At 47.1% G+C, this 27,456-nt stretch overlaps 2 protein-coding genes across 2 annotated transcripts in view; one reads left to right on the top strand and one right to left on the bottom strand.

Annotated features, from left to right (window-relative positions):
• LOC143989933 (uncharacterized) overlaps window positions 1–27,456 on the top strand; it is a 359,732-nt gene that overhangs the window by 213,547 nt on the left and 118,729 nt on the right. The gene's annotated exons all lie outside the window — the stretch shown is intronic.
• On the bottom strand, window positions 13,549–27,123 carry LOC143989619 (uncharacterized). The gene is made up of 8 exons (XM_077489839.1): window positions 27,058–27,123; window positions 19,590–19,699; window positions 19,336–19,470; window positions 18,957–19,080; window positions 18,743–18,840; window positions 18,426–18,653; window positions 18,085–18,223; window positions 13,549–14,845 (listed from the first exon to the last, which is right to left on the bottom strand). Exons 2-8 carry the CDS (start codon window positions 19,683–19,685, stop codon window positions 13,833–13,835), a joined length of 1,833 nt encoding a protein of 610 aa, XP_077345965.1. The 5' UTR covers window positions 19,686–19,699; window positions 27,058–27,123; the 3' UTR covers window positions 13,549–13,832.

Raw genomic sequence — 27,456 nt, 5'->3', positions numbered from 1 at the left:
TGAGCTCCACGTGGCACGCCCCCCCCCCTGCCTGAGCTCCACGTGGCGGGCTCCGCCTGAGCTCCACGCGGCAGGCCCCCCCCCCTGCCTGAGCTCCACGTGGCGGGGTTCACCCCCCGCCTGAGCTCCACGTGGCAGGCCCCCCCCCCCCTGCCTGAGCTCCACGTGGCGGGCTCCACCTCCGCCTGAGCTCCACGTGGCAGGCCCCCCCCCCCCCTGCCTGAGCTCCACGTGGCGGGCTCCACCTCCGCCTGAGCTCCACGTGGCAGGCCCCCCCCCCCTGCCTGAGCTCCACGTGGCGGGGTTCACCCCCCGCCTGAGCTCCACGTGGCAGGCCCCCCCCCCCCTGCCTGAGCTCCACGTGGCGAGGTCCACCTCCGCTTGAGCCCCACGTTCTATGTGCAATTTGCATTGGAAACAAAAAAAATGGGGAAAGGGAAGGAAAAGGAAATTTTTCATCTGCGACGCAACCAAGTCACGTCTCTGTCGCCATATGCACGTTATTCTAAATTCGGTTGTCTGCTCGTTTCATTTATGTAGCTCGTTTCAGTTATGTCTTTCATCACATTTTCCAGTCTTACCTCCACGATTTAGCTAGACATCTCTCTGCAGGTATAGGAGTCTCATACAAACTTACCTTCATCTCCTCAGATCAGTCGAGTTTTCAGTAGGTCCAACCTGCACCGGGTCGGACGGTGCCTCCTTAGGTAAGAGAATCTTCTGGGAGGGAGACGCTCACAAGCGGTAGTATCCTTCTCTTTAAAAAAAAAAAAAAAAATGTGTTTGCTCAGGAGTCTCCTACGAGTCTTGTAATCCATGTCACCCTCTTAGGTTCCGTATAGGAGAAAAACCCAGACCCAAGGATTAATAGACTCACCAAGCCTGGATTTTGCCACCATGTCCCAGGCTGGCAGCGAGGACTACACGGCTCCGTTGTCTCCGTCTCTCGTCTCAGAGAGCGGCAGCCAAAGGTCCTTCAGAACATGGACCATTCCCAGGCTGACAGCCGAGTTGAGGCGTAGGGGTGTACCCTTCCCAGCTACAGCCAGAAAGGCCGAGCTTTTCGGGCTCCTCTTTCCTCCCCCAGCCGCGGTTGAGGATAGTGCCCAGCAGGCCTCCCTGGGCTCTATCGCTGCTTCCATCACGCAGCTTCACACGCTGGTGTCATCCCTGACGACCTCAATGTCAGAGGTTCAGAGTCGGGTGGCCCTCCTCGAGACCCGCCCAGTCGTTTCTCCTCCTATACCAGCTTCACAAGCAGTGGAGAACACCAGCGCAGGTACCCCCGGGTGTACACCAGTAGTGTACCCTTCTCATTTAATATCAGCCAACATCAGGAAGGACATCCTAGAGGGCAAGGACGTCAATCTGGCTTCACTCCTGATATCCATTCATGAGCTGGCAGAAAACAAAGCTTACACTTGGGGGGACGTGTCGGTGGTCCTCAAAGCCAAAGACCCCAGGCTGGACAGGAAGCTTTCGGTCACCGAGTTCACCTTGGCCTTCGGCATGCTGAGGGATGTCATCTGCTCGGCCTCCCCCGGCAGGAGGGAGGAACTGGATCGTTACCTCCACGTGGTAGTTGACCTGGGGTATAAATACGGCGGTTTTTCATTTTATGACTATCACCGCTCCTTCTCCGCTAAGGCGGCCGCCAGGCTCTCCCAATTTCAGATACCTACGGATTGGAGTGTCTTGGACACCGAGTTGTTCTGCCGACACTTCGCAGGGCTGCGGTCTCCCCTTTGTGCCATTTGCCAGTCGGCTACTCACACCGCAACTTGGTGTGCCAGCTCAGTGGCAACCCCGCCCGTAGACGGTCCATCGACCTCAGGTACTGCCCAGGCCCTACCGGCGCCGGTACGCCTGCCGCAGACGGATAAACTGGGGCGCCCGGTCAAGACCTTGGGAGGCGCAGCCATCTGTAACAACTTCAACAGCGGGTCGTGTAATTTCAGCCAGTGCAGGCTGCTTCATGTATGCTCACGATGTCATAGAGCTCATCCCAGGCTCATGTGCGAGGTCAAGCAGGCTAGAAAATCTTGACTAAGCCGGGTCAACGTGTCGTGGCTCAGTGTCTACCTCGCCAATCATCCCACCCCCCTCACTTGCCACCTACCTAGTTCAGGGCTTTACTCAGGGCTTTCATACAGGACTTATCTCTCTCCCTCACCTTACACACGAGTGCCAGAACCTGCGGTCAGCAGCCACGGACGTACAAGCCATCGACCAGCTATTACGGGCAGAGCTAGACCGGGATTTCATCATAGGCCCTTTCACGAAGCCCCCATTTAACACCTGGCGAGTCAGCCCTATTGGGCTTGTCAAGGGCAAATTCTCCAATAAACTTAGGTTGGTCTACGATTTGTCAGCGCCTTATTCTTCCTCTGTCCCCAGTCTTAATTCCCTTATCCCCTCTGAGGAGTTCTCCCTTAAATACGCATCCGTAGATACGGCCATCCAGGCCATTCTCAAGTCAGGCACAGGAACATGGCTCTCCAAGGCCGACATCTCGGACGCCTTCAAGCTCCTTCCTATCCATCCATCTCTCTGGTGCTGGCATGGCATCAAATGGAGGGAGCTCTACTATTTTGCCACTAAGCTAACCTTCGGGTCCAAGAGTAGCCCCTGGCTCTTCGACTCGTTTGCGCAGGCTCTCGCATGGATCCTGCTGCACGTAGCCCAGTGCCAGGGAGTCATACACTATTTGGATGACTTCCTGCTGGTCGAGTCACCTGGCTCCCTTCCAGGGGATCTGGATAAACTAAGGGTGGTCTTCAATAACCTTAACGTCCCTATTGCTGAGCACAAGGTGGAGGGCCCTGCGCAGGCAATCACCTTCCTCGGGGTCAGCTTAAACACCAGCACTATGCAGGCCAGCCTCCCCCCGGATAAACTAAGCCGCATCAGGTCGGTCATGAGGGACTTCACCCGCACCAGAACTTGCACCAAGAGGCAGCTACAGTCCCTTCTCGGTATGCTTAATTTTGCTATGCGCATCATCCCTCAAGGTCGCGCATTCGTATCGCGCCTGTTAGTCCTTCTGTCCCATTCACAAGACCCGGAGCACGTCCTCAGCCTGGACCCCGCAGCTATAGCAGATCTTGCCATGTGGGAGGAATTCCTGACGTCCTGGAATGGCGTGTCCCTGTTCATTCCCTCCGTGTCCTCCTCGTCACCGCAGGTCGTGACCGACGCAGCGGCCTCCATGGGTTTTGCGGCAATTTTTGGCCACCTCTGGCTCGCAGCCCCTTGGCCTCCTCAGATACTGGCAATTCCGGGCTTCACCGAGACGTCCTCCCTATTCGAGTTGTACCCCATCGTAGCCGCTGCCCACACGTGGGGCCGCAGTTGGTCCGGTCAAACAGTGACCTTTTCAACGGACAATCTCGCCACTGCGGAAATCATTAACAAAGGCAGGTCTAAGTCTCTGGAGATTATGTCCTTCCTGCGGCGACTGGTCCAGCTCTCGTTATTGTTTCAATTTAATGTTCATTGTGCCTTTATCCCCGGTAAATGTAATCGGGCAGCGGACGCCCTCTCCCGCTTTAACTTAGTTTCCTTTTTTGATCAGGTGCCCGGAGCCGGACCAACGTCAGCAGCTATCCCGGACTGGTCTCAACTGACCCTGGATTAACCCCTCACCTAGTAGCCGCAACTCAACTCATCAATCACTCCCTCGCAGACAATACCCGCAAGGCCTACCAAACAGCCTGGAGGGCCTTTAACCGTTTCTTAACATCTCACTCCACAGAGACCTCCCGGGTCAAGCAAGTCCTGGCCTTCATTGCCCATTGCCACTCGGACTTGGCGTTATCCTTTAACACGATCCGGCTATACCTGGCCGGGGTACAACATTTTACGTCCCTCCAGGACCCTGCTGAACCCTCCTTGTTCACTTTTCACGCCATTCGGGCCGTCATGCGCGGCATCCAGAAACGCCAGCCTACGGCCTCCCCCAAACGCCTGCCTATCACAGGAGACGTTTTCAGAAACATGTCTGATATTCTGGCCACTGCACCTTTCGGACTCCACACTAGTATCATTATACAAGCAGCCATACACCTGGCCTTCTACGGCTTCTTACGGCCAGGCGAGTTTACCTCCAGTAGCCCCTCAGCTCGCACGCTATGCAAGCACCACCTGGTCAGGCACGGAGACCATTTCATCCTACATATAGCAGTATCCAAGACGCAGCAGCTTGGCCCAGGTACAGACATACATTTTTATAAAACTAACAACCGCTGGTGCCCGGTCGCCATTCTCACCCGCTTGTTGACCCTTCTGGCCGATCAACCAGGAACTGGCCCGCTTCTGCCATTCCACGGTAAGCCACTGAACGCAGCCCAGTTCATGGAGCATGTCAGGATACTCCTGGGCATCCTTCACCTCAATCCGGCTCACTACTCCGGACATTCATTTTCGGATCGGAGCGGCTTCAACTGCCTCCCGCCAAGGGGTCCCGGTCCACGTTATCAAAAAGTTGGGTAGATGGAAGTCCACCTGTTTCGCCCGTTACATACCCAATCCGCAAGTAGAGATGGCCCAGGCCTTTGTCAAGCTCACCCAGTAACAAACTCGAATCAATAAAGGCATTCCCTACCTGTATGTTTTTGCCCCCTTATTTTGGTATACCCTACGTTAGGCCAGGGCACACTTTCAGGTCCGGTTCAAGTAAGCGAGTTTGTGTTAACCTTGTTTGTCATCCTTATCCGTATCGGTCAGAGGGCTCTGGGCCATAAATGGAAAGGCCAGTATGGTGGCCTGTAATTATGGGTGGAGCCCGGTGGAGTATATAACCAGCCCGTTCGCCTGGCTCCCTTGTCGGTTCCGGTGCGCGATACCCACCCACCCATCCCCTGTCAGGGCATTTCTCAAGCATTATACTCCTCGGGCGAGTACTCATTTCACTCCATTTCATTTAATTACTCATTTCTCTATCAAGGGTATGCCCCCTTATTTTGGTATACCCTACGTTAGGCCAGGGCACACTTTCAGGTCCGGTTCAAGTAAGCGAGTTTGTGTTAACCTTGTTTGTCATCCTTATCCGTATCGGTCAGAGGGCTCTGGGCCATAAATATATATATATATATATATATATATATATATATATATATATATAAAATCAGAGACCCTAGGGAATAAAATGGCAATTGCTGCGATATTTTATGTCACACTGTATTTGCCCAGCAGTCTTTCAAATGCAGTTTTTGGGGAAAAAATACACTTCAATAAATAAAAGAAAATGAAACAGTAAAGTTAGCACAATTTTTTTTTTTTTTGTTTTAATGTGAAAGATGATACGCCACAAGAATCGTGATCTATCTTCTAAGCAAAAAAATCGTGATTCTCATTTTAGCCACAATCGTGCAGCTCTACTAGATAGCATGTCAGTGACAATCACAACATAAAAAGTGAAGATTTGGAGAAATCTGAACTTCTCCATCAGGGGCATATCCAGGCTACTTATACAAAAGCTCAAGTCTTCAAAAGTGACCAATCCTATACAACCCTTTGTTCAGCCACCATTTAAAAGCTTTGATGCCCATGCCTGGAGGAAATTGAGGGTTATGAAACAGATGAACTAATGGGTGACTATCAGAGACCAACTCTGGGTGACCTCTAAGTCCACCCCATAGGGTTACTGAATGAGAGAGAGTTGGAGCTAAGATAGATGGACAAGGAGGACACCACATTAGGTAGTCCAGAGTGAATTGGGGTACCACCTGTCATTCCATATGCATTAAATTGGATTTAGTAATTCGGTAATATATGATTGAGATGTAGGCTAGTTGAGCGGCATGATAGTGCCATAATAGGTTTGGCAGACCAAGACCACCTTTATCACGAGTGTGAAATAGGACTCTCTTAGCCACTTGATGCCCTTTCGAACCCCAGATGAAGTCAATGATTTTCCCTTGAAAATGCTGTAGATGGTCTTTAATGATAGGGAAGGGAAGAGAGCAGAAGATGAACAGTACACAGGGAACAAAATCATCTTATTGGAATGAACCCAACCTCACCAGGACAGGTGGAGTTGTGCACATTGTTTTACATCTGCTTCTAATGCCGCGTACACACGACCAGACTTAGGTCCGACAGACTTTTGACGGAGTTCTGACAGAGTTCTGACGGACTTTCTGAATGAACGGACTTGGCCACACACAAACACACCAAAGTCCGACGGATTCGAACGTGATGACGTATGACTGGACTAGAATAAGGAAGTTCATAGCCAGTAGCCAATAGCTGCCCTAGCGTCGGTTTTAGTCCGTCAGACTAGCATACACACAAGCGGATTTCTCGGTAGGAACTGGGTCCGGCAGAGTTCTGTCGGAAAAATTTGAAACATGTTCCATTTCTAAAGTCTGTCAGACTTTTGAAAATCAAAAGTCCGCTGCAGCCCACACACGATCGAATAGTCTGCCGGAATTGTTCCGTCGGACCTTTGATGTTGAAAAGTCCGCTCATGTGTAGGCGGCATAATTTCTTGTATATTGGGGGAGGTTGGTTGCATACAGTTGGTCTATTCTGGTGGCTAGATTCACCCCCCCGGTAAGGAATGACGGAATCACTCCAAGTGAAGTCAAAATTATCTTTCAAGTGTGCGGCTAGTGTGTGCGGGTCCGTGATATGTAATGCCTGCGATGTGGACATGTTGGTGTACAGGCCAGAGAGTGCTTCGTGCTCCAAACTGTACCAGCTGTAGTTTAGCCATGAACTTCCACCTCTTACACACGTGACAGTTAAGGCGTCCCTTAGTGGTGATTTTTATTGATTTGTAGATTTTTGTTTTTGCAAAAATCTGTTTTATGAAGTAGATGCAAAGTGGAAGCAGTGGACTTGCAGAGGACAATATATTGAGCACAAAATATTCTATGTTTACATGAACAAGATTTTACTTTATTTAATATAGCACCAAATATCATAAGGTTAAAAAAGTTGGTGTAAAGTGGAAGCAGTGGATCTGCAGAGAATATTATTTTATATATGAATGTCTCCACATATTTTAGTGTATTTTTGATGATTTATATGCACACACAATAGGACAGCGCTGTGACACATAATGCTCTTCTAGTTGATAAAGGGAATACTTACCTTTGTTACAGCAGCAGTCTGGTATAAGTTTTATTTTTGTAGGTATTTGAGTTGGAATCATCACAAGTACTGATCACTCACTGTGTGTGTTCATTCAGAAAAGGAAGGGGCTGGTAAATTACATATTTAATGGTCCCTTCCCCCACTCTCCATACTGAAACATCCCCCTGTGTGTTTACAGCCACTGGCAGGAGGGGGGATGACAGTGCACCCGGGGGGCTGGCAAGCAGGAAGAATCAAATAGTGGACAGGAGCGTGTGATCTGTGTGGTGGGGGAAGGGGGTGCAATTACAAGAAATGCTCTCCCTGCAGTCACTGAAAGCCAGGCAGGAGGGAGAGGAGAAGCAGCTTTCAGCAGCTGCAAGGAGAGATGCACAGGAGATCATTTCTTCTTCTAATTGCCCCCCTTCCCCCACCACACCGATCACATACTCCTGTCCACCATCATTGCTCCTGATGCCTCTCTTCACACGGCTCTCCTATCGCTGCCTCTCACATGAAGTGCAGAGCGGGGATGTCAGTTTCCTTCAGTTTATGTGCAGACATGTTGCATCATCCCACACAGCACCGCACCGCATATCGCACGTGGGTTTTGGTGTGAACCAGACATAGAAATCAATTGTTTTCTATGTGTCTTGCACAGATCTGCATTTCCCTAGAGCAGAAAAACGCAGATCTCTGCAGATGGTGTGAATAATGACCCCAAACTCTAAACTGGTGACCTGTGAAGACTTCTAAAGTGTCACTGATGAGAAATGTTTGATATCACAGATCTTAGTCATTACACCGACACACACTCTTTATTTTTCTTCATTCAATACAATTTTTTATACTTTTAACAAGACTGCAGTCATAAAAATCAGGGAACAGTAAAGGAAGAAATCCAATTAATCAGTAAAATAACTTGTCTGGAATGTGGAGGTCGAGTCATTATTAATTTGTGTGCAATACAATACACAATGTGTCACGTAAGAAGGCTGGCCGCAGGCTAGCCTGTATTTGTAGGAGGAGTCTGAGGGCTATTTATGCCTCCTCCTCTGTCTAATTCTGTGTCGGCACGTATTCTTGGTTACATCTGATGCACGTCATTTCCGGGTGGCCGCGTCCCTTTCGGTTTTCCCTCACAGAGAAGTGGTTGGCTGGAAGAGTCGTAGAGGTTCTTCTCCAGCTGCTATAACCAGCCGCCCACCTCCACTTCTTTCAGGCTTATGCTGGGCTCCATTCAGGAAGGGGCCACCACTCGCATGCTCAACTCTCCCAGGCTCACGCTGGCATCATCGGAAAGAGGGCTGCCCGCTCACTGCCCCAGTACTCACGCCGGGCATCATGAGGGGGGACGTTCACTCCTTCTGCTCACACCTCCCGCTTGCTGGGCAAATTGGGGGGTGCTCACTCCTTCCGCTCCCCCTCCCACACTACAAGGAAGCATCCACCCGCCCCACTTACTCCTCCTGGTGCTCGCGCCAGACCTTGGGGTCACAGATCTATGGGAAGTGGATTGCAGTCCAACATATGAGGGGCTGATTGGTGGGGTAGCTCCACTTCCATGGTCATTTCATGATTCATGCCTTACATAATTTTCTGTGTCAGCGGTTCTGTCCGTTGCGTGTTCTGTCATAGCGGCTCGGTCATTAGCATGTTTCTGCCTTAGCTTGTTTTGTCATTAACGTGTTTCTGTCATTAGCGTGTTCCATCAGTAACGGGTTTCGTCATTAGCGTGTCTCTGTCATTATCATGTTCTGTCATAGTGGTTACATCATTTGCATGTTTCTGTCATAGCAGTTCTGTCACAACAGCTCGGTCATCTGTGTGTTCTGTCATAGCGTTTCTGTTAGCAGCATGTTCTGTCATAGCGGGTCTGTTATTAGCATATTCTGTGGTAAAAGCTCAGTCATCAGTGTGTTCTGTCATAGCGGTTCTGTTAGCAGCATGTTCTGTCGGTCATCAGTCTGTTCTGTCATTGCGGTTCTGCAAGCAGCATATTCTGTCATAGCGTGTTCTGTCATTAGCCTGTTTGTCAAGCATGTTGGTGTCATGCAGGTACAGAATACACTGGCGGCCGTTTCATCTTCATTTGTTTCCATTTCTCATTATACTTTCGCTCAGATTCTTTGCATACCTGGTTTTAGTAAGCTAGGGCTCACATCTCAGGATCTGTCACATCTACAGATTCATACGGGCTGAAGTTTCAGTTTAATGATTGTTAACCACAATCTTCTTGCCCGTATGCCTTACGTCATATGATGCACTTTTATTTCTTTACACCTGTACAACTACCCACCACGGTCTGTGGGTACACTAGTCCGAGTATTCAGGTTCAGCTCCCTGTCTTTGTGCTACAGATTACCCAGGCTCACTTACTTCATACACTTACTTCTACACTCATTCATGTGCTGTGGGCTCCTCACACTTGGGTAGGCATAGAGGGGTGGTGTTGGTTTTTTCTGTCATAACTTGCTCCGTCTTAGCGTGTTCAGTCTCGGCATGTTCCAGTCTCAGCGGGTGCTGTCATAGTGGGTTCAGTCGTAGTATGTTCCAGTCATTATGATTATGTCATAGCATTTTCTGTCATAACATGTCGGTGCTGTGCAGTCACAGCATACACCAACAGCCTTTCCATCTTTGTTTTGTTTCCTTGTCTCATCATACTTTTCGTTCAGGTTTCTTGTATAGCTGGGTTTAGTTAGCCAGGGCTAACATCTCAGGATCTGTCATGTCTACAGATCCATACGGACTGAGGTTTAATTTTTAAATTATTGTTCACCACAATCTTCTCGCCTATATACCACACATCATACAATGCACGTTCATTTCTTACACCTGTACGACTACCCACCATGGTCTGTGGGTATATTGGCCCTGAGTGTATCGTTTTTAATCACCTGTCTCTGCACTGCAGGTTACTCAGTCTCACTTACTACATACACTATGGTGGGAGCCGTCATCAGGTTCATTCACACGCTGTGGTCTGGTCATTACTGCTCACATCCTTATGCTCAGGTAGGTACAAAGGGGTGGTGTTCTCATGTCTGGTTGTCTGTTGTCACTTTCTTTGTGTTTTCCTTGGGTTGGGCATGCCACACGTTTTGGGGGTACATATTCACATTCATCCCTTCTTCTCCACGTGGGGGTACTGAACATGGTAGCCTTCCATCATCAAGGAGTTGGTCCATACTTAAGAGCAGCAGAGCTTCTGCACAGGGGTTTCCTTTTCCGGCTTCAGGCGGTGCACTTCGGATTGTTTCCAATTGCATCCCAGCTACTCTCATACACCAGCATGGTACATGTTCTGGGCATTATTCTTTAAGCACAGATTCATGGGGGCTAAACATGCTCTCCCCGGCCTCTTAGCCCCTGTACACACGGTCGGAGATTTCCACAACCAAATCCGTTGGATTTTGCCTGTCGGATTTTGTCCGTCGGATCTTGTCCGAAACTGTTGCATACACACGGTCGGACAAAGTTGGCGAAAAATCCGATCTTTCAGAACGTGATGACATAATTTCGTTACGATGGGACTACGTTCAGGCTAGTAGCCAATAGCTTTGATGTAGGAATTTGATCTGAGCATGCGTGGCACTTGGTCCGATGAAAATGCTCTACACATGATCGGATTAGGTCCGTCCGGCCCAGTTGGTCGGGAAATATTTCCAACATGTTGGAAAATTGGGTCGGACGGAGATTCGGACGGAATCAGTCCGATGCATACCACACATAGTCGGATTATCCGATAAGACGCAATCTGACAGATTATCCGACCGTGTGTACAAGGGCTTACAATTACAGGACAGGATGGAGGTGATCGAAACTCGCTCAGTCAGAGGCGGGTGTCAGTGCACCCCCAGCCTCTGCATGCAAGATCAGCATCTCCTTAGTGCACTGGTCTTGTCAATCCTTCTGGTTCAATATGTCTGAGCCAAGCAATGTTTCTTGTCAGGGGCTGTGTTGGAATCTCTCGGCCCCGGGCTTCAGACAGCCCCTGCCGGACTAATTTTTCAGGCCCACACGCGGGCCTCTTCACTATCACGTCAGAGTCTTTCGTATGTAGTATCTTGGTGTCAGTAGACAGTCATGCTTTCATTGTTAATAAAGGTACTGGGGGCAGTAATTTCCATGAGGCCCTTGGTCTGGATCTTCACCTTTGTTCTGAAGAGGGTGGGTTGTCCCACCAGGGTGTCCAGTGGCAAGTTTTTAACATTGTTTGTTACATTTTGGCTGTCTCTTTCCTGCGGAAATATTTTTATCTGCGTACTCGTCCATAGAGTTTGACGATTCAGCACTTTCTTCAGTTGGGGGGGGGGGGGGGGGTGGTTTGGCTATCCAAGCTGATTACACTAATGCTTTGTAGATTTCATTAGACCTGCCTGCTACTAGGGTAAGATTAGTAGCACTAGAGTTGTTTTCACCGCTGCGTTACCCTTGGGTCAAAAGAAGTCCTTGCTTTTACACTAACTTCCCTTTTTTCGGCCCACAAAATGGTAGATCCGGGGCCAAATATCGATTATATTTGGGTTCCACTCTTGGTGCTAATCTTTTGATTGCGAGGTTGCCTGGTGAGTTGGTCAGGTACGTCAGACCATTCATCTTGGTCCGATCCCCAGCCTGTTCCTAGGGGGGCTCACAGTCACATGGGTATGCTGAATCAGTCCATGAAATTTATTCCTCAGGATGGAGTCTGGCCCTCCTTCCCCTGTTTCAGGACTCCAACTCGTTTGTCAGGTTACAAGCAGAAGCACGACCCGATTTAATTGATGTGGGACCAGTTTTCTATGTTTCTGGTATGTTTTTCTCCATGTTATGAATGCATATTATCACAGCGTGTTGGCCTTATCCATCAACACCAGCAAATATTTCTATCAGGTATCCAGCACTTTAGACCCCTGCAAACTCCTGTCAGTTCGTCCATTTTTGCAGCTCACCCGCTCAAACTTCCCCATACCAAGTATAGACAGACAGGCCAGGGGTTCATGGGTATTCACAAAGCTACTTGCCTGACGTCTGGTTTTCAAGTGTGGTCAACCTTTGCAATTATTTTGCAGGGCTTCTCTGGGTCAGCCCTTGCTACCTTTTCCCCTATGTATCCTCTTGCTACAAACAGTTCATTCCCATGCCTGTGTTTCTCAGAAAATTCTAAGAAAGTTCCAAACAGGGGGGTCCCTTCTCATCATAAATTCATAGGATGATGATACTGGCTCCATACATTGAGGCTATCCAGGCGTGTGCTACTCTACTAGACGCATTGTTACCTATCCATCATCAAGCTTTCTTATCACACCAACTTTCGTGCCTTTTTTGCCCTCTTTCAGGCATACTGACCAGCTAGGCCAAGGCACACCTCAGGCCTTGGTAGTTAAGGTATCGCATTTGAAGTATCGCAAGTGAAGACTCTGACTACAAATTATTACAACAAAGTATTGTAGAAAAAAAAATCACACCATAGAAAATGGGGGAAAATAGAAAATAAACCCTGATATGAAGGTGACATTTGTGTACGGGGAACACCTTAACAATTACCACCATTTTATTCTCCAGGGCTTCTGTTTTCAGAAAATATATGTTTGGGGGGGGGGGGGTTTTATCTAATCTTCAGGCCCAAAATCTGCATTTTAACATGTGTGAAAAAATAATGGAAAACCAGCTCTGGCAGTGAAAGGGTTAATGTGAGCTAGATGGGATCACTCTGCTGTGGTCACACTCTAAACATTAGAGCACCCTCTAGCTGCAGCCTGGTAATAACATTGCTAGGAGGTCTATTCATTTATCTGCTACATACTTCACATCTTTATATAAACGTCTCCTGACATTTAGGCATCTATTCATAAATAATTTACATAATAATTCACCCAATGAAAATACACATACATTCCTTCTGTGTGAATGAGGGGAAAATGGAGTTTAATTGGCTATTTGCTGTTTGAATAATTTCCATTGATTTAAAATAGAAAATACTACATTTGCCACTAGCTGGAGATAATTGCTATTATACTTAGTGCCATCTAAAGTCCAAACATAGATAGTATTTTTCATTTTAATTCAATAGTTAGTCTAATAGTGTTGGCTTATTTAAGTTCTAACCTTCAGTGTGTACTGTACTGATAAGTGTATGAGTATGATCTCAGGTATTAGTATGAAGACATGTCTGACGAAGGAGACTAATAGGTCTATTTTTTGAAAAAAATATTAGATTAATGTGACAATCATTCATCCAGCTGTTACAAATTTCTGTCTGTGATTTAACACAGTGATTTCCTATAATCATCAGCTCCATCTAGTGGCCATATCAATTAGAGCAATACTGCATTAGATGGAGTCAAGGAAATCAATGTATGAAATAAAATACAGCCAATATTCATCATGGCTGGACAAATGCCGGTCATAACCATTCAACATTTTTTTTAATAGACCTCTAAGTGTTTGTGAAATCTTACACCACAAAATGTACTCAGCCAATGAGAGGTAATGACTCAGTTTTTATTTTTCTACTGCTATGAATGGCCAACACGGTACAACACTTCATCCATGTCTGTGGTGATCTCTGATCTCCTTATTAACTGTTTCTTACATGATGAAGATCAGCCATGGAGTATATCTGAGGTGTATATCAGTGTGTGCTTCTTCCCCACATGAGAGCTGTGATGTCCAGCAACATTCATATAGAAGACATTTCCCACACTCAAGGCACTAATACACCTCAAGGGTTGTGTGGGATCCCTGATGTACAGGAAGACAGGACTTCAGTGAGGAACAATTCCCTCACTCAGGACAGGAATACGGCTTCTCCCCGTGTGAGATCTCAGATGTCTGTAAAGTTGGGACTTCTGTGAAAAACATTTCCCGCACTCAGAACAGGAATATGGCTTCTGCCCTGTGTGAGATCTCCGATGTATGCTAACACTGTAATTGGCTGAAAAACACTTCCCACACTCAGGACAGGAATATGGCTTCTCCCCCGTGTGAGATCTCTGATGTGTGGAGAGATCGAATTTCCTTGAAAAACATTTCCCGCACTCAGTACAGGAATATGGCTTCTCCCCCTTATGTGATCTCTGATGTGTGTAAAGATTGGACTTCTGTGAAAAACTTTTCCCGCACTCAGGACAGGAATATGGCTTCATCCCTGAGTGAGATCTCTCATGGCTGTAAAGATAGGACTTCTGTGAAAAACATTTCCCGCATTTAGGACAGGAATACGGCTTCTCCCCCGTGTGAGATCTCTGGTGTTTGTTAAGATCGGACTTCACTGAAAAACATTTCCCACACTCAGGACAGGAATACGGCTTCTGCCCTGTGTGAGATCTCCGATGTGTGGAAAGACTGGATGTCCGTGAAAAACATTTCCCGCACTCAGGACAGGAAAACTGCTTCTTCCCCGTGTGAGATCTCTGATGTGTGGAAAGACTGGACTTCCGTGAAAAACATTTCCCGCACTCAGAACAGGAATACGGCTTCTCTCCTGTGTGAGATCTTATATGCATGTGAAGACTGGATTTAAAACGGAAACCCTTCCCGCACTCAGTACAGGAAAACCTCTTATCTGTTGGAAGGACGGCACCGTCCCTCACAGTCTGAGGTTGCTCAGGATAAGAGGAATACGATGGTCCATCTACACTGTGTGGTGCCGGATGGACATTTGAGGTAGTCGGGTTTTCTCCTGGACTATACTGTGTGATGTCCTCATCTTCTACTTCGCAGTCTGGAGACAAAGTGAGACAATCCTCTGAGGTTTTCCTCATCTCCCGTCCATCTACTAAAATAGAGATAAAAAGATTATTACTAGACATGAGCTGATTGGTTCCCCTAAACCAGGACTCCGCCCACATCAGGCAGCTTTGTCTCTGAGGATCTTACAATTCCCCCCTCAAGGTAACTAGTAAATGGGTCCTCTGTAGGGCGGCCGCTAATGATTATTTGGCCGATTATTGTTTTGAATAAATTGATTAATTGGATAAAAACTTCAAAAAAAGTTGGTGTATAATTTAGTTAATATTCTTGAATATCTATATACAGCGGTAAATATAAATATCCAGATATATAGTTGGATATTTAATCCACTCTGAGAATAACAGACGGATAGATGTATTATTAGAGTGAGAATCTGCTACATATCAGAATCAGAGATCAACATTATTAAAATATAAAAAAGACATAAAACGCTGTATTGCAGATGATCAGACAGGAGTGTAATATAATATGATGGATGACAGACTCCCTTGTCATAGACAGGTAGGTGGGTACAAGTTCCCTGCACCTGATTTCACTTATGCTGGCCATACACAAACTCATTTTTATTTCATAAAAACATTCATCCAATTTTCTAACCATTAGTCGGGTCAAATCGGTGTTCATTTTCCACCACAGTGAAGGGAAAATACGAAGGAGCAGAACAGAAAACTTTCCTCCATCGAACAAATTTTCACATTGTGTATGTGGTTTTTGCTCAGAAGTTACATTCATTTTGTAATTGAATGTTAAAAGAAAGTGGAATTTTCTAATCACACTTGTCCATTCATCGAATGTACAAATAATTTTCATGCAAATATTTGTACATCAAAAATCAATTCGTGTATGGCCAGCAATAGGACATTTATTAGCAGCAGCATGATTTTGTTTAATCATCTGTTATGATGGGGTTAAAAAATCCTTTATAGTACAAATCAGCAGATACTCACTATTATAAGGGATTCATTTATACTGTGAAATAGTGAAAGTAATATAGCTTATATTATATATACTGTATAATAAAAAATATACCCAGAAGTAGGATATATGGGGATTTTAGCTGGGAGTCACACATGAAGATACATGGAGGTTAGAGGGGGGAGGGGGGACTTTTATATTAAAGTAATACTGAAAGCTGAGACTTTTATTCATGTTATAATAATTTTATATATAATGCACAATACTGATAAACTTTTACTTTATGTAATAGTAATGCCTTCTATCACCTCCAGTCTATCAGCCTCCCCCTTCTCTGAGGTCAGACAGTCATCTTCCCTGCACAGAGCCCTTAAAGTCATTGTAAATGTTGGATTTCTGTTTTAAACAAACTTGTCATACTTACCTCTAGGAATACACAGAAATTTTGGTGGCCGAAAAAAAAAAATGCCGAAAATTGTTCAGCACATTGCCGAGAGGAAAATATTGTCGATAATCGAGCAGAAAATGGTGCCACCCATTGCGGGGGTGTCATCCTGGCATTCCCCAGTCCTCCCCTCCCTCCTCCTCACCTACCTCTTCTCCTCCCTCCCACAGAGCGGTGATCTCTGTATGTCAAGGAGCAGAATTGCCCAGGTTGCAGAAACAATGTCCCGCCTCCTGTGATAGCTCAATAATCCAATGGTTTGATATTGACTCTGTGATGTGATCACAGGAGGCGTGGCATTGTTACTGCGACCCAGGCAATTCAAATACAGCTCCGTGACACACAGAGATCGCAGCTTTAATCCGGGCACTGGCAAGCTGCATCTGATGGGCAGAGACTGCAGACATGATACAAGAAATGGTCAGAGACTGCAGACATGATACAAGAGATGGTTAGAGACTGCAGACAAGATACAAGACATGGTTAGAGACTGAGGACATGATAAAAGAGATGGTTAGAGACTGGTTACATGATACATGAGATGGATAGAGACTGAGGACATGATAAAAGAGATGGTTAGAGACTGGTTACATGATACATGAGATGGATAGAGACTGAGGACATGATACAAGAGATGGTTATATATAAATGGTGGTTGTATATAAAAATATAAATATTTTTTTAAAAACTGTAATTTTCGTTATCAGTTTTCTGCCTAGTGCATCCTTAATTTTCCATTTCGGCACCAAAATTTCCATTCGGCGCACCCCTACTTATCTTCTCCGTGTAATGATTTTCCCCTGATTTTCCTCTTCTGGACCCCCCAGGACTTTTGGCTCCTCCTGCCTTCAGAGTTCTCCTATAGGAAGCTGCAAAGTATAGTATAGAGTTCTCCTATAGGAAGTCACAAAGTATAGTATAGCGTTCCCCTATAGGAAGGTACAAAGCATAGTATAGCGTTCCCCTATAGGGAGGTACAAAGTATAGTATAGAGTTCTCCTATAGGAAGGTACAAAAAAGTTCTGCCCTTAGAATCACTTGCTTCCTTCTCTTCCCCAGGACTACATGTCCCATGAGGCATTGCTCCTCACACATTTAAGTTCTCAGGCATTTACTGACATATATGGATGGTGTACTGAGCTGTATTTTCTGTATGCAGGCCAATTAATCGACTGACCAACTAATTGATTATTAAAATAGTTGACAACTATTTTCATAATCAATTAGTTGTTTCAGCCTTACATCTCTGAATCTCCTCCCAGTTAATTTCTTTATTCATGGACCTTAATCAGAGTGAGGAAACAACGAGAATGGTCTTTCATAGGAGTGAGAGTGATGAGGGGATTATAAGACGAGTGTCCCCTCTATCACTCATTGCCATTTTACCAACACAAGAAGTCCTGCACTTCCTTATTTAGTCCATGATTTAGTCATGAATAACAGCGGGGCTGAGCCACACCGGAGGTCAGAGTGAGGATGGGGGAGAACAACCAATATGAAGACTGGACTGATCCTGAAGCCCACAATCATTGGGTTATTGACTCCTCCCTCATTATCCCATTCTTTTTAAGATTCCAATGTTTGAGGATGTTATCACATTATTATCAATGTAAAGGTCCGTGCTTCAATCATATCATCAGATATAAAATGTCCAGTTGGTAGGAAATGGATGTAAAAGAAATCAGGACTATTTAATGTACAACTTATTATATAGGATACAATGGTTAAGATTTTATAGTATCAGAATAATGTATTGTACAACATAGAGTATATAGTGCAGGGGTCAGGAGTATGTAATGTACAGTATTGAGTATATAGTGCTGATATCACCCAGTCCCCGCCCTATTCTGGACCAATCAGTGAGCAGTATGGGTGGAGGAATGTTTTTAATGTTAATGACCCACCTGTGCTGGTCTCTGTAGGAGTGTCCTCTATAAATGTCCCCGTTTTTCCATCCTCCTCCATAGACTGCTGATCATCCCTCACATACCTCTCTTCTTCTTCTGCTTTAACCTCAAATTCTATATCAATTGGATCTCCACTCTAAATCAAGAAAATGAAAGAGAATATCATCTGTAATATATAAGATTTAATATTGTGACATCACATAAAAAATATACACATTGGTGTTGAAATTTTCCTTCTATGTTCCCCTCAGATCTACAGCGACTGCCCACTGGATTTGCCTTTAGTAAATAAACCCCGTCTCCTCGAGTTCATGTTCTAGATGATCCATCCTACCAACCTTGTAACAGTGAGAGATGGTGTGATCTTCCTGTGTAGAATCCCGGGAATACAGAGGATGGGGACATCTCTCTGGTGGGTTTCTGTAACTGGACGACTCCACCATAGTGTCCTGGTTCAGATCTTTGTGTTCTTTTAGAAACTCTGACTCCTCCATCACCCCATCCTCATCATCCTCCTCTTTTATCTCTTCTTTGACCTTAACTTTAGAATCTCTCAGGTTTCCACTCTGAATATATAATAAAAATGACATCAATGGTAACAATGCAGATAATGTACAGATCCTAATGATACTATCAGTGATTGTTCCTCATCTACCTGATGATGGTGAGGGATGGTGTGATCTTCCTGTGTGGAATCCCGGGAATACAGAGGACGGGGACATCTCTCTGGTGGGTTCCCATTACTGGATCCATCTGTAGGAAACACACACACTGACTGAATACATTGTTTCTATGTGTTTATCAGATGATGGGGGATCTAGGTGGAGCCTCCGTACTGCTCTCTCCTTTACAATAAAGTCTCCTCTTACCCGGTGATGTGAGGGGCGGCTGATTGTGCATCATGACGTCCTTGTAGAGATCCTTGTGTCCTTCTAAATACTCCCACTCCTCCATGGAGAAATAGACAGTGACATCCTGACACCTTATAGGAACCTGACACACACAATGATACAGTCACCATCCAGACACATCCCTTGTCTGTTAGACTTCACAGGAGGAAAAGTCTATATCTGAATACAAATAGTAAAATCAAATGATTCCCAGAATCCTCCTCAGCTCTCCATTCAGGTCTCCATTTTATTAAAGCCCCACTTCAGGCTGAGGTACACACACAATGATACAGTCACCATCCAGATACATCCCTTGTCTGTTACTGGATAATGTCCCAGAATTCCCAGCACCGCTCACCTCTCCTGTCAACAGCTCTATCATCTTCTTGCTGACTTCTAGAATCTTCTGCATGTTGTGTCTCTCGGGTTTTAGGGAGTCACATGGAGGCACTGTGATGGTCACATGATCACCTGACTTCAGAAGAGGAAATCTCTGTATTGAAGAACAATAGGAACATGTTATCCTAAAATCCTCCCACCTCTCCGGTCAGGTCTGTGTTTTATTAATAGAGATAAGAATGATGTCATGTGACCTCCCAGAATTCTCCTTACCTCTCCGGTCAGCAGGTAGATGATCTCCAGGGTGAGGTTTAGTATCTTCACAGTCAAGGGACTCCAGTCCTCCTCCATACTCATTGGTGGCGTCATCTATGAAGGTTTCCCTGTAGACAGATAACATTGATAACAGAGAATTATAAGGATTGATTGTACAATAATAGGATGAGGATTTCAGGAGGTAATATGAAGGTCAGTATATATTAACTAGTTGGCTCTCCTGTGCGAATCGCCGTTCCTGCGTGCTGTGGGAGCTTCCCAGTGGGTCGGGCGCATTTGATATCTGCCGGCAACCCACGATTGCCTTGTACAGAGGCAGAATGTAAAGAAGGCATTACCCGTTCTGCCTAGTGACATGTCAGAGATCTATTGTTCCTAGTGATCGGGAACACTGATCTTGGTCATGCCACTGGTAGCCCATCCCCCCCGACAGTTAGAAAACGCTGAGTGAACACATTAAACCCATTGATCGCACCCTAGTGTTAACCCCTTCCCTGCCAGTGTAATTTTTACATTGATCAGTAAATTTTTATAGCACTGATCAATATAATAATGTCACTGCTCCCTAAAAAGTGTAATTTGAGGTCAGACTTGTTCCCCGGAATGTCGCAGTCCCGTTAAAATAAATAAATAAATAACAGATCGTCGCCATTAGTAGTAAAAACAATAAAAAATAAATAACTAGAAGTCCTTAAATCTATCCCCTATTTTGTAGACATGATAACTTTTGCGCAATATATGCCTGTTGCAATTTTTTTTTACCAAAAATCTGTAGAAGAGTACATATCGGCCTAAACTGAGGAATAATAGGATTTTTGTACTCACCGTAAAATCCTTTTCTCTGTAATTCACCAACCGACACAGCTCCTCTCTGTAACTAAATGGGTTTGTTAACCTGCCATTAGGAGAACTAGGCAAAAAATTGTAACACAATACCCAGAACTTTAGTCCCGCCCCGGGGGACGGACCCTGTGCTAACAACCCTTCCTGCTCCCAGGCAGAACCCAGTACATCAACAAGCAGTATAACGTAGAGAAAAGGAGGGGTGGGTGCTGTGTCGGTTTGTGAATTACAGAGAAAAGGATTTTACGGTGAGTACAAAAATCCTATTTTCTCTTATATTCACCGACCGACACAGCTCCTTTCTGTAACTAAATGGGACGTCCCCAAGCAGTGCCAAACGAGGGGTGGGAAAAAACAGCATTAAAACGTTATCCACCATGGCAAGTGGGAACTAGTGAAACTAAACCCACAAAAAAACAGCAGTTTACGGAAAAACACACCGCCATAACCGGGTATTCTCAACAGGAGAAATCCCCAACACTGCAACCTTTTTTGCGGAAGTAATGCAACAGTGCATTAACAAACAGTACTGCGTTTTATCAAAAAAACAGGAAAAAAAAATAAAATAAAAATAAATCGCAATTGCAACTACACGGCCGCCTGCAAAACATTGCGGCCCAAACAGGCATCAGCCGATGCACTGACATCTACCTTGTAGAACTTGGTAAACGTATGGACAGACGACCAGGTCGCCGCCTTACACACCTGAGCGACAGACGCCTTGAGATTGAGACGGGAGGCCAATAGATCCACATCTGGTGTGCCCCATTTCAGGCACAGCAGCCTGAATATCTCCGGATGCAACGCCCATTCTCCTGGGTCCAGCATCTGACGACTCAGATAGTCCGCCTGCCAATTTTCCATTCCCGGAATGTAAATGGCTGACAGAGCCAAAACGTGTCGCTCTGCCCACCGAAGTATGTGAGCGACCTCCCAAGCAGCGGCTGAGCTTCCCCTAGGTGATTTATGTACACCACAGCCGTGGTGTTGTCTGACTGTATCCTGGTCGGACATCCTTGAAGACATGTCGACCCCATCACTCCACCCCAGCCTGAGAGACTGGCGTCCATAGTGATCACCGTCCATTTCAGAGGAAGGAACCATTTTCCGGACTGAATCACTGGGGACCAAAACCACCAGATCAGAGAGTCCCTGACTGGCTGGCTCACCTGGACCTCTCGATCCAGGGACAACGGAGATTTGTCCCATTTCGTCAAAATCTCCTTCTGCAGGACTCTGGTGTGGAACTGGGCATAAGGTACTGCTTCGAAGGAGGCTACCATGAGCCCCAGTACTCGCATGCAAAAGCGGAGCGACGACCACTTGCGGTTCATCAGTAGTTTGACCGCAGATCTGAGAGTCTGCAATTTGGGGAGAAAGACCCTCGCTTCCCTGGAGTCCAATAGTAAACCCAGGTACTCCAGACTCTGGGTCGGCACAACCACCGACTTCTTTAGGTTCAACAGCCAGCCAAATTCTCGCAGAGTCTGCATGGTGATCGCCACATCCTCCTCTAATTCTGAGGCGGAAGATGCTCTCAGGAGGAGATTGTCTAGGTAACCCACGATCACGATCCCGCGTTGTCACAGCAACGCCAATACTGGAGCCAGTACTTTGGTAAAGACTCGGGGGGGCTGATGCCAGGCCAAAGGGAAGAGCCACAAACTGGTAATGGGCTTCCCTGACCACCAAACGCAGAAATTTTTGATGCCGAAGGCATATGGGTATGTGCAAGTACGCATCCTGGATGTCCAAAGACGCCAGGGAGCCCCCTTGATGGAGTGCAGCGACTACTGAGCGAACTGATTCCATTCTGAACCTCTGCACTTTTACAAAGTGATTGAGGGCTTTTAAGTCCAAGATTGGATGTACCCCTTCCTTCTTGGGAACCATAAACAGATTCGAGTAGAACCCCTGGAAGTGTTCTGATTCCAGAACTGGTACCCACCCCCTGATTCAGCAAGTCCCTTACTGCCCCTAGCATGGCCTCCCGGCGAACCGGGGATGTGGATATGCTGGAGGAGAAGAATCTGTTTGGCGGCCAAGAGAGAAACTCTATCTTGTAGCCTGTGGAAATCAGGTCGCAGACCCATTGGACGGAGGTCCACCGGGCTGCAAACTCCCGAAGGCGACTCCCCACCCGACACGCAGGTGGGGGCAAACCTTCATGCAGTAGCACTTTTGTTCGCAGGCTTGTTAGGCTTGCGGTTCCAGGGACGCTTTTGACCATCCGTGGATGTCCTGTCGGGCTGGGAGCGTTTTGTCGAAGCACCGGGCGGACGAAAAAGCCTCTTGTGAGCGGAAAAAGAGGGCCCTTGCCTACGGCGTGGCTCCTTACCCTTCCTGGCCTGTGAGAGTAGTGTACTCTTACCACCCGTGGCATTTTTAATGTCATCCAACGAAGCTCCAAAGAGCCGGTCGCCAAGGAAGGGAAGATCCGTCAGGGTTTTTTTGGATGCCTGGTCAGCAGACCAGCATTTTAGCCAAATCAGGCGCCTCAGCACCACTGCTGACACTGAAGCCCTGGATAACAAAGGGAGAGTATCCAGTGCCACGTCACAAACGTACTTAAGGCCTTGCACTAGTTGGTCTGCTAGTTCCACGCAGGCAGGGGAGACATTTTGCTCTCCCAATTCGCGGTGCAAAAGTTTTGCCCACTCAGTCAGTGTCTGTGACACCAGTGCGGATGCCAGTACAGGTTGCACGGCTGAGCCCACAACCGTAAACAAGGAAAGAGCCACTGCCTCGGCCTTCCTGTCCGTGGGATCCTTGAAAGTAGAAGTCCCCTCTACCGGGATCGTGATTACTTTATTTAACCTGGATACTGGGGGGTCCACGACCGGAGGAGCCGACCATTTCTTGAGAAGGCTTTCCTCAAAGGGGTAACACACCGCCATGTTTTTTGGGACCGAAAAGGTCCTTTGCGGCCGACCCCATTCCCTGTAGATGAACTTGTCAAAATAAGCCAAATACGGGAGCCCCTTTTAGAGAACGTACTGGCTTGTGGGACCCAAAAGGGACTGATACATCAGCAGAGGGATGCGCTGGCTCCTGTATCTTCAGGGTATCATGCACAGCTGTGATAAGTGCTCCAACAAGCATTTGTGACGCCCGGACCCGGACAGGGAATCATCCTCACTGTCCGAATGGTCCTGGTCAGCCTCGTCTGATAGGTCAGAGCAGGGGTCACCAGCCGCAGCAGGGCCCGAGTCTGCATCAGAGCTCTCCCCAGAGGATGAGGGGGTAGGGGCCTTTTACGCGCACCTTTCCTTCCACGCACCGCCTCTATTTTAGCAACAAAAGAGTTAAGGACCGCCGTCAGGGTGTCCATGGGCACAGCGCTATCCACAGGTGACCCGGTTGCAATAGCCTGGATTTCAGGGGAAGAAACACCAGTTTCTGAAGCCATGCTGACCCTACCCTGTCTGCCACCTGCAAGGGGACTTAGGACATTGAAGTTCCCACCCTCCTGCTGCCGCCGCGTGGGGGGGAGGAGGGGTATCTAGCACCAGACTCACCACCCTGGGGCGTTCTGTGAATGTCACTAGCCGTGCCTGTAGTCCCTAGGAGGTTACCCAGTTGCAAAGTGAAGAACTGTGTCGGCAGCAGCTGTATAGAATAGCGGTGAAGCGATCTGCAGTACTTGCACCAGCGTTCAGGGAAGAGCCATCCAGCATCCTGTATACACAGTGGACACAGAAAACAGCATGTGAGAGCACATGTAAAGCTGTCACAAGAGAACTGCGGTGAAAAGAGCACTCGAGCTTCAAAAAAATGGCCGCCAATGCAACTAATAGGAAAATCCTTTAGAAAATGGCTGCTGAGGCTCACAAGGGGAACCTGCTTTTCCCACAGTCATAATGGCCACCGGACAGCGCCATGCGGTGACAGGAAAAAACACAGAACAGGGCTGCTTGCATTCAGCAAGAACACCTCCACAGACACCTTTTTGGGACCCCCCCAGACCGGGACCAGGACCAATGCTAGCCGCACAGAGCCCCCTACAGGTGAGAGACCCAGTGAACCCCACACACACACTGCCCGCAGCACATGCAGCTACCCCCCCCCCCCCCCCGAGGGGGAAGGAGGGGAGATAGGGACGTGGGAGAGATAAAAACTCAGCATGTAAAGCCAACAATCGTGTTAGTTCCGTAGGGCAGCAGCGGGTGACGTCAAGTGTAGCTCCTCCCCGTACACGTTGCGTTCAATTAGAAGTTTAACGCCACCGGAATCCTCCCACCCTTCCCTTCGTTAGCACTTGGGGAAGGGGGGAGTAGCTCCGTTGGAGATCCGGTGACGTCCCGGACATCAACGTCAACCGGATCTCCAATGGAACTCCCTGAAGTGGAGAGGAGAGGCGAGTACTGATCAAAAGAATTTTGATTGATCAAAAAAAATTAATCGATTAATCAAGGAATTCATCTTTAATTTCCAGAGCCCTAATTTTTTGGGATGTGTATTATAGCAACAAGTAAAACAAAAATGTTTTTGTTTTTACAAAAATGTCGCTCTTTTTTGTTTATAGCGCAAAAAATAAATAAAAATGCAGAGGTGATCAAATACCACCAGAAGAAAGCTCCCTTTGTGGGGAAAAAGGGATGACAATTTTATTGGGGTACAACGTTGCAAGAACGCGGAATTGTCAGTTAAAGCAACGCAGTGGCGAATCGCAAAAAATGGCCTGGTCATTAAGGGAGGTAAATCCTTCCGGGGCTGAAGTGGTTAAAGTGCTATGGTCCCCAGTGGGAAAATATTTAATCTGGACAGTTTAGTGTTCACTATGATTCTTGGGGTCCGGGAGTCACATAAAATTTGGCCTTCTGGATCACAAATTCCATTCACTATGTTGGGTGTGAGATGAGGAGGAGATCCAGGAATCAGGATAAAGGTCAGGACAAGCAACAGATGAGCGCATCCAAGAGATGAAGCCGGGGTCACTACACAGAAAATCAATCCAAGGAAACAACAGGCAGGACGAGGAATAGCAAGAAGGAGCTCAGAGACAAATGAGAATATTGCTCAGCCAATGGGAGATGATCTCAGCATGACTTAAAGTGGTTCTAAAGGCTCCAGGTTTCTTATCTTCATGTATTCTATGATGATACACACATATATAGTGTGGAAACAAGAATACAATAGTGCAGCCACGTAGGGTTGTCACCTCTTCCCATTAAAACCAAACACATATGAATTACACAGGTTCTGAGGATAATTAAATGCAGATAAGGCACTAAGTGAGTTCAGCCACAGAACCTGTGTAATCAATATGTCTTCAGTTTTTATGGGATATGGTGGCAACCCTTGTGCTGATCCCCTGAAGGGGTTAATCTAGGTTTCCACACTATATATGTGTGTATCCTCATCTGCTGGAGATAAAAGTCATCACAGTGACTATGGAGAAAGAGGACGGACATGACAGGGGTGTGATGAACGAAGAGTGCAGAGAGAGAGCACACAGAGTCAAATCACCAGAAACCCGACAAGCGGGTGTTTATTGGGGGACTCTGGGTACAGGCAGGAGGAGAATTAGTCCAGGCAGACAGAGCTAAGTCCAGAACAGGGCAGAGATCCAAGCAGGCAGGGCTAAGTCCAAAACAGGGCAGAGATCCAGGCAGGCAGGGCTAAGTCCAAAACAGGGCAGAGATCCAGGCAGGCAGGGCTAAGTCCAAAACAGGGCAGAGATCCAGGCAGGCAGGGCTAAGTCCAAAACAGGGCAGAGATCCAGGCAGGCAGGGCTAAGTCCAAAACAGGGCAGAGATCCAGGCAGGCAGGGCTAAGTCCAGAACAGGGCAGAGATCCACGCAGGCAGGGCTAAGTCCAGAACAGGGCAGAGATCCAGGCAGGCAGGGCTAAGTCCAGAACAGGGCAGAGATCCAGGCAGGCAGGGCTAAGTCCAGAACAGGGCAGAGATCCAGGCAGGCAGGGCTAAGTCCAGAACAGGACAGAGATCCAGGCAGGCAAGGCTAATTCCAGAACAGGACAGAGATCCAGGCAGGCAGGGCTAAGTCCATAACAGGACAGAGATCCAGGCAGGCAGGGCTAAGTCCAGAACAGGACAAAGATCCAGGCAGACGGGGCTAAGTCCAGAACAGGACAAAGATCCAGGCAGACGGGGCTAAGTCCAGAACAGGGCAGAGATCCAGGCCGACAGGGGTAGGGGCTGGTAGCTGAAGCAGGGCAGGCAGGGTGAAGTCCATGGGCCCTTGGAGGGGGGTTGGGAGGGTCTGACCACAGCTCAGCAGCACAGACAATACAGAACTATATGTCCAGGGTGCAGAGAGCAGCACCCAGTCCATACTGACCCATCAGACTCAGCAGTTCTGAGCACCTTCCAGTGAGGTCTGCAGCCATCAGCCCCTCTCTGTGTCCATCATGGAAGGCGACTCTCACCAGACTGACCCCCTTCTTTGTTATCTGCATTTTGAATTCAGCCAAAGACCTCTCCTCAGTTTCAGGTGGTGCCGAGGTGTCTGCCTCTATCCTGACACAATATACAATAATTTATGTTCTTCTTACTGAGGGAGCCTCATGTCCTCCCCCTGTGGGGTCCCCGGAACTCGCATTTTTTGACCTTCACTAAAAGGGGGTTACTGGGTGTAAATAGAAAATAAGATCTTTTTACCTCCTCTTCCAGCAATGTCGTTTCTCTACTTCCTCCCGACTCACCTCTCACCTGCAACTTCCTGTCTGTACCTGACATCACTTCCTGTCTTCCATAGAGACTTCCTGTCTGGGCAGAAGGGAGATCACCACCTTGTGGAGCTCAGAGGAAATGCAGCCCTGAGAAACATCTCACAGTGTGAACACGGCCTTCTGCTGTGTGTGTCTGTACTGTATATCCTTATAGGTGGGTCATATTGTTATATGGATACAAAGAGCCCTAGCTGAGAGTAAAGGGTGGAAATGGCTCCTGATCCCCAGATTTGAGCAATTATGTCACCAATATAAATAGAATAAAACCCGCGCTATGTGTAACAACTCAAATACCTACAGAAATAACTTATACCGGACTGCTGCTGTA

This window comes from Lithobates pipiens, unplaced genomic scaffold (genome assembly GCF_037356315.1).
Source record: "Lithobates pipiens isolate NorthernLeopardFrog02 unplaced genomic scaffold, aLitPip1_a1.2 Scaffold_18, whole genome shotgun sequence".
In the NCBI taxonomy this organism is placed as follows: domain Eukaryota; kingdom Metazoa; phylum Chordata; class Amphibia; order Anura; family Ranidae; genus Lithobates; species Lithobates pipiens.
The sequence above is the reverse complement of the archived record's forward strand: the minus strand, read 5'-3'. Positions and strand labels throughout refer to the sequence as shown.

Coding starts and splice junctions, on each gene's coding strand:
- LOC143989619 (XM_077489839.1), bottom strand. CDS start 19,685: ATGACGCCACCAATGAGTATGGAGGAGGACTGGAGTCCCTTGACTGTG. Junction 19,081..19,335: donor TAGAGCTGTTGACAGGAGAG/GTGAGCGGTGCT, acceptor TGTGTGTGTCAG/GTTCCTATAAGGTGTCAGGA. Junction 18,654..18,742: donor CCATCCCTCACCATCATCAG/GTAGATGAGGAA, acceptor TTATATATTCAG/AGTGGAAACCTGAGAGATTC.